Source organism: Solanum pennellii, chromosome 3 (genome assembly GCF_001406875.1).
Source record: "Solanum pennellii chromosome 3, SPENNV200".
Classification (NCBI taxonomy): domain Eukaryota; kingdom Viridiplantae; phylum Streptophyta; class Magnoliopsida; order Solanales; family Solanaceae; genus Solanum; species Solanum pennellii.
Window position 1 is genome coordinate 18,928,885 of NC_028639.1, and position 8,363 is coordinate 18,937,247.

Here is an 8,363-nt window from a genome sequence, read left to right on the forward strand (position 1 = left end):
AACATGAAATCCAGTGTCTTCCCCACACCGAAAAGGGGTGATTCATCGATCAAAGTGAATCTAGATCATGTGAGATAATATGAAATCTAGTGTCTTCCCCACAATAAAAAGTGGTGGGTCATCGGCTAAAGTGAAACCAAGTTCAGTGCTCTCCCCACACGTAAAGAGGTGGTTCACGGCTAAAGTGAACCGAATACTTTCTTTGAGCATTTAACCGACATCGATCATGTGAGCTAAGCATGAAATCCTGTGTCTGCCCCATATCGAAAAGCGGTGGTCTCACCGGCCAAAGTGAAACCGCATTATACCTAGCTCGCTTAGGTGGAATCCATTGCCTAGTTCCTATGCTGGCAACATACTTCGAACACTAGGAGATATACGGAGGCTACTTATCCACCTTGGTGGTAGCCTATCTCATGAGGCTTACATGTGCTGGAACAAGCTCATTGCTAGTCTATCGGTTCTGTGCTCAACTTTTTATTCTTTAAATCTTTTAAATTTTACTCAAATATTATGTTGGATAACCGGTCATCCCTTTATTTACATTAATAAAATGTGAATTTAACCTTACATTATCATCTTGGTGTTAATGAGACTTGTCTTACAATTATTAACACCCTCTTATGTGAGTATCTTTAACATAATTGTCTAGGTGTGAGTGAGACTTCTCTCACTTCTTTTAATACCTTATTCTGGTCACTTTCATAATTCTTAAACTGTTAATTATGTTATTACTCACCTTATATTGTTCAATGTCATTTGGTAGCTTTATACCACTCTTTATGAATGTTATAAACTTTGTTCAATGTATTTACTTATATTCATAGTTCACTTGGAAAGGGTATGTTGGGACTTTTCCCGATGATTGGCATACCCTTGGTTATGAATTCAATGAGTTACATTGGTCATGCTTAATTTTGTATGGCTTAGTCATTGACCAATTCTATTACATATTTCGGAAATAATGGTGAAGGCCAATTTATTGGCATAAGCCAAACATTCACTAAACACTTGAACTCTTAACCTTTGGCTAACTTACAAGAACAATTCAATTCTTGGTTTGGCCAAGCTATGAAGTTGAATTGGCATTGTAGATGCATTCACTAGCTTTGATTCTTTATGAAAGTTATAACTAATTATTCAATGCTATTACATTCACAAGTTCGTGTGGATAGGGTATGTTGGGACTTGTCTCATTGATTAACACACCCTATTTTATGATTTCATTGATGTAGATATTGGTATGACAATACATGATTTGGAAGTAATATGATTGGATATAGTTTTGCTAGCCAATTTGTTGGCATAAATCACTATTTCACTAGTTACTTGTGATAGCATTATCACTAGCCATGACAATTACTTTATAAATACATAATAATAATCTATCATGCTAAACAAGCCAACTTTTAACCTTATATTATCATATGAGACAATTCAATGAAAACTTATAACAATTTCATCTTCTCGAACAGAAGTAGGCATTACAACACTTTAACGTTCATGTAGATAACACCTAAGTTTGCGGATCTAACATGTAGGTTTCATTCGACAATAAAATAATGGAAACATACACATAATAATCAGTAAACACCACATACCAACAACATGCTCGAAATTCACATCATACAACTTGCAAGAATCAGAAATCGGGAGAACTAGGGAGATAAACATTCAATTCATTGAGAAAAACCCTAATTTTGATATTCCTGATTGCAAAAACGTTTGGAAATCTACTTGGAGAAATATTTCCATGATATAAAACCCATACCTAATGTAGAATTGAATCTACAAAGATCACCTTGCACGAAGCCCTTGAAGGATGCCATGAAATCGCCTAAGAGAACCTTTGTCTTTCTACGTTTTTTCTTGCTGCCTTTGAGTCCCGTTTTTAAGTGAATGATCGTTGGTTTTAGGTCTCAGGAACTGATGTTGAATATTTCAACTTTAGACTAATTAAGTTAATTAATAAATCAATTAGTTAATTTACTAAAACTCCCTCCTAGATTGACTAAAATTAGAAGAACACTTGACTTAACCGAAATCTAGGAATTTCTTAGTGGTTTTGGTTTTGACTAATTAAATTAATTAATTAAATTTATAATTTAATTAATTATGTAACCTAGGGTAATTACGAAAGTATCCCTAATTTGTTAGGACCATAACCAACCCTTTGGACCATCCTAGGTTAGGTACTAGGATGTTTCTTAGTTAGTTACTTGTCTAGTTTAAGGATTTCAGTTTTCCCATTTAGATTATTAAGTAAGTTTCTAATTTAATTAATTAGGTGACTTATGGTAATTAATAAAGTACCCTTAAGTCGTTAGGACCATAACTAACCCTTTGAATCATATTAGGTTAGGTACTACGATGTTTCTTAGTTAGTTACTTGTTTAGTGTAAGGATTTCATTTTGACCATTTAAATTAATTAATTAAGTTGCTAATTTAATTAATTAGGTGACCTAGGGTAATTAATAAAGTACCCTTAAGTCGTTAAGACCATAACTAACCCTTTGGACCATCATAGGTTAGGTACTAGGATGTTTCTTGAACTAGTTACTAGGTTAGTGTAACCCAGTTATGTCTCAGGTTGTCGGGTTCCTTGGTTAGCTAGTTAGGCTAGATACTAGAGTTTGTTAGGAAACTCAGCCCCACATGGCTTGACCCCCACATGTGCGCCTGCCCCTAACCGCCCTTACCCGCGTAACCAAATTCTTGCACATGTGTTGCTACTCATTTCTTTTTGTGTGTACTTTCCTAACTAACTATTCTTGGGGGTTAATTTGGAATGTTTACCTATTTTCCCATGGATCCTCACTATGTCCTTGGGCACTACTTAATCTACATGCCCATTTCATTTGGTCATGCGCTATGTTTCCTAGGCTTGACACTTGGATGCCTCGCGCCTAATGTGCAAATACGAGAAAATATATGTTTTTAGCTTACGGTCTTCATTGCAAGTACATTTCTTGGACAAGCTTGTTAATACATAGAAAATTGGCTAACACCTTTTAAGCCAATATTTTCTAATAGGCCCAATATTTCTAAAAACTGGCATTTGGTATGCCTATTTACACCCAATACCTATTCTTTAAAAGTAAATAGGCTCTTCACTAGACGGGTATATTTTCTGGAATGTTACAAATATGTTGACATTTACGTGGACGTTGACGTTGATGTTGACATTAACATTGATGTTCTTATTGACATTGATGTTTACCTTTACATTCACATTTACTTTAACGATCACATTAACATTGATGTTGGTGTACACATGAAGTTCACGTTTATGTTGACATTGATGTTTAAGCTGATGTTCACGTTAACATTGATATTGATGTGTACGATGACATAGATGTTGACATAGACATTGACATTGATGTTCACCTTCATGTTGATATTGACATTCACATTTACGTTGAAGTTCACATTTGATGTTTATGTTGACATTGACATTCACGTTAATGTTCACGTTAAAATTCACGTTGATATTCGCGTTTACGTTGATGTTTACATCGACGTTAACATTGTCGTTCATATTGTTGTTGACATTGACATTCACACTTTCGTTTACGTTTAAGTTGATGCTGACATTCACATTAACGTTCACCTACACATTAAAGTTGACATTCACGTTGACGTTCACATTACGTTGAAGTTCACTTTGACGTTTACGTTGACATTGACATTCATGTTAATGTTTATATTAAAATTCACGTTGACATTCACTTTTATGTTGATGTTGACTTTGACAATGAAGTTCATGTTAACGTTGACGTTTACGTTGACATTTATGTTGACATGGATATTAATGTTGACATTCATGTTTACATTGACGTTTACGTTCACGTTGACAATCACGTTTGTGTTTGCCAAAACATTTACGTTTATATTAACGTTGATGTTAATGATAACGTTCACATTGACGTTGACGTGGACGTTGACGTTAACATTGATGATGATGTTGACGTTTATGTTGACATTCACTTTTATGTTCACGTAGATGTTTATGATGATGTTGATGTTCACATTAATAATGAAGTTGATGTTCACATTGACATTCAGGTTGATGTTACCGCAGGTATTCACGTTCACATTGATGTTCGTATTAACGTTCACCATGATATTAATGTTAACGATCACATTCACGTTAATGTTTATGTTGACGTTCACATTTATGTTCATGTTGATGTTTACATTGATGTTGACGTTGATGTTGACGTTTACATTGACCCTAATGTTTACATTTATGTTGACATACACATTTATGCTGACATTTGCATTGACGTTGGTGTTAGCATTCACATTGATGTGTACATTCACATTCACGCTGACATTTATGGTTTTGTCAACGATGACCTTGACATTAACGTTCACTTTGATGTTGGCGTTTACGTTGACGTTGATGTTGATAGTGAAATTCACATTGATGTTTACGTTGACTTTAACGTTGATGTTCATGTTAACGTTCATATTGACGTTCACGTTAACATTAACGTTGACGTTGACTTTGATGTTAATGTTGATGTCGACATAAATGTTGATGTTCACGTGGACCTTTATATTGACATTGACGTTCACGTTCACATTTGCATTGATTTTAGTGTTCACGTTAACGTTCATGTTGACATTGATGTTCACATTCACATTGACGTTGACATTGACGTTCACGCTAACTTTCAAGTTGACATTCACGTTTATGTTCCCATTGACGTTCATATATAAGTTCACGCTTACATTGACGTTAACGTTCATGTTAACATTCATATTGTCATTAATTTTTATGTTGACATTTATTTTTACGTTGATATTGATGAGCACGTTTGCATTTACCAAGACATTTACGTTTACGTGGATGTTGACGTTGATGTTCATATTAATGTTGACATTGATATTAACGTTCATACTGACATTGACTTTATGTTGATGTTGATGTAAACGTTCACGTATACGTTCATATTGAAGTTCACATTTACGTTCATGTTCACGTTGATGTTGATTTTCACGTTGACATTTATGTGCATGTTGACGTTCATTTTTACGTTGACGTTTACGTTGATGTTGATGATCAATTTTGCATTTACCAAAACGTTGACATTTACATGGATGTTGATGTTTACGTTGACATTTATATTGATGTTCATGCTTATATTAACGTGTACATTGATGCTAAAGTTAACTTTAACATTCACGTTGACATTGACATTATTGTTGAAGTTGACGTTATTGTTGATGTTGATGTTGATGTTTACATTCACATTTACTTTGACGATCACATTGAAGTTGACATTTACGTTGACGTTGGTGTACATGTGATGTTCACGTTTACGTTGATATTGATGTTCACATTCACGTTGATATTTATATTGACGTTCATGTTCATGTTGATGTTGACATTCCTGTTCACATAATCGTTTAGGTAGACGTTGACATTGACGTTCATGTTCATGTTCACATTGACATTCATGATAACATTGACGTTCACATTGAAGTTCACAATGACGTTCACGTTGACATTGAAAAAAACATTAACTTTCACGTTAATATTCACATTGACATTGATGTTGATATTGACGTTGACATTCATGTTGACGCTGACATTCACATTTATGTTGACATTCATATTTACATTGATGTTTACATTAACGTTGACAATGACGTTCACATTAAAATTGACGTTGATGTTTATGTTGATTTTGACATTTACATTTATGTTGATGTTTACGTTGATGTTGATGTTTACTTTTACGTTGATATTCACATTGATGTTGACATATACATTCATGTTAACGTTGATGTCACATTGATGTTGATGTTTACGTTGACGTTCATGTTGACATTGATGTTTATGTTTATATTGATGTTTACATTCACGTTAACATTGATGTTGACATTGACATTCACGTTAACGTTGACGTTCACATTCACGTTAACATTGATGTTGAAGTTGACATTTATGCTGACATTACATTTACGTTGATGCTGATGTTGATGTTGACGTAGATGTTGATGTGGACGTTCAGATTTTATGTTCACGTTGACGTTGATGTTTAACATTTATATTCACATTTACATTGACGATCATGTAGACATTGACATTGACGTTAATGTTGCCGTTGACTTTGACGTTGACGTTGTCGTGGATGCTGATGTTAGGTTCACATTAACGTTGACATTAATGTTGATGTTGATGTTCACGTTGATGTTCACCTTGACAATGACATTAACATTCACGTTGATGTTCACGTTCACGTTGATTCTGAGGTTTACATTTATGTTTTACGTTCACATTTAAATTAAAATTGATGTTGACGTTCACACTGACGGTTATATTTATGTTAACGCTGATGTTATATTGACATTCACGTTCATTTTACTGTTGATGTTGAAGTCCATATTTTCATTGAAGTTTTTGTTCACATTTACGTTGACATTGACGATCACGTTCACATTTACGTTGACGTTAACATTGACGTTGATGTACACATTGAAGTTTACTTTTGCGTTGATGTTCACATTTTTGTTGATGTTCACGTTGATATTGACATTGACGTTGACGTTCATGTTGACGTTCATATTGATGTTGATGTTGACGATGGCATTGACTTTGGTGATGACGTTGGCATAGACGTTGACATTGATGTTCAGTTGACTTTGAAATTGACATTGACGTTCATGTTTACATTGACGTTCACGTTGACGTTGACGTTTATGTTGATGTTGATGTTTACATTTATGTTGATGTTTATGTTTACATTGACTTTCAAATTGAAGTTGACATTAACATTTATGTTAATGTTCACTATAACATTTACGTTTACGCTGACGTTGATATTTACATTTATATTCATATTGACGTTCACGTTGATAGTGATGTTTAAGTTGCCGTTCACATTGACATTCACGTTAATATTCACGTTGACGTTCAGGTTCACATGACGTTCATATTGATGTTCATATGTACGTTCATGTTCATGTTGACGTTTGCGGTGACATTTACTTTGACGTTCACATTGACGTTGATGTTACCGCTCATGTTGACATTCAGGTTGAGTTTGCGGTTGACGTTAACGTTCACACTGATGTTCATATTGACGTTCACGTTGACATCAATGTTGAACTTCACGTTCACGTTGATGTTTATGTTGACGTTCACATTTACGTTAACATTGATTTTTACATTGACATTGACATTCAAGTTGACATTGATGTTCACATTAACGCTAAAATTTACATTTATGTTGACGTTCACATTTACGTTGACGTTTATATTGATGTTGATGTTGACGTTCACATTGACATTGACGTTAACATTCACTTTGACGTTTATGTTGACATTGACATTGACATTGACATTAACGTTCACGTTCACATTGACATTTACGTTGACTTTCACGTTGACGTTCACATTAACGTTCATGTTGACCTTCACGTTCATGTTCACGTTCACGTCGACATTAAAGTTGACGTTGACATTCACTTTGATGTTGATTTTTACATTGATGTTGACGTTCACGTTGAACCTTACGTTGAAGTTGACATTCATGTTCATATTTACGTTGATATTGACATTCACATTCACATTCATGTTAACGTTAACATCCGTGTTGACGTTGATATTCATGTTGACTTTCAAGTTTATGTTCCCGTTGACGTTCAAAAATATGTTCACGTTTATGTTGAGTTAGCGTTAACGTTAACATTCAGGTTTATGTTGACGTTCACATTGATGTTAATGTTGACATATAGGTTGACGTTCACGTTTAAGTTGAAATTCACACCGATGTTTACATTGACGTTGACGTTGATGTTTACGTTGACGTTCACGCTAATGTTTAAGTGTATGTTGACGTTAACATTTATGTTGACGTTTACGTTGATGTTCATATTAACATTGATATTGACGTGGACGTTCATACTAACATTTATATTCACATTGACGCTACATTAATGTTCATGTTAACATTGACATTGACGTTTATTTTTATGCTGACACATACGTTTATGTTTACATTGATGTTGATAATCACATTCGCGTTTACCAATATATTGACATTTACGTGGACATTGAAGTTGCTGTTCATGCTGATATTGTTGCTTACGTTGATACTAACATTAACTTTAACATTCACGTTAATGTTTACATTCATGTTGATGTTGATGTTTACGTTCATATTTACTTTGACGATCACGTTGATGTTGACATTAATGTTGATGTTTACATTGACGTTGGTGTACATGTTGACGTTCACATTTACATTGACATTGACATTGATGTTGATGTTTACGTGGACGTTGATGTTGACGTTGACATTGATGCTGATGTTCATATTAACGTTTACATTGATGTTGATGTTCATAC

The 8,363-nt window shown here is 34.1% G+C and overlaps 1 protein-coding gene across 1 annotated transcript; it reads left to right on the forward strand.

Annotated features, from left to right (window-relative positions):
• Positions 1-5,103: 5,103 nt before the first annotated feature.
• LOC107013249 lies at positions 5,104-7,750 on the forward strand. The gene is made up of 4 exons (XM_015213204.1): positions 5,104-5,313; positions 6,158-6,284; positions 6,931-7,211; positions 7,709-7,750. Exons 1-4 carry the CDS (start codon positions 5,104-5,106, stop codon positions 7,748-7,750), a joined length of 660 nt encoding a protein of 219 aa, XP_015068690.1.
• The last annotated feature ends 613 nt before the right edge of the window (positions 7,751-8,363 follow it).

Coding starts and splice junctions, on each gene's coding strand:
- LOC107013249 (XM_015213204.1), top strand. CDS start 5,104: ATGGATGTTGATGTTTACGTTGACATTTATATTGATGTTCATGCTTAT. Junction 5,314..6,157: donor ACGTTGACGTTGGTGTACAT/GTGATGTTCACG, acceptor TGCTGATGTTAG/GTTCACATTAACGTTGACAT. Junction 6,285..6,930: donor GGTTTACATTTATGTTTTAC/GTTCACATTTAA, acceptor GTTGACGTTCAG/GTTCACATGACGTTCATATT.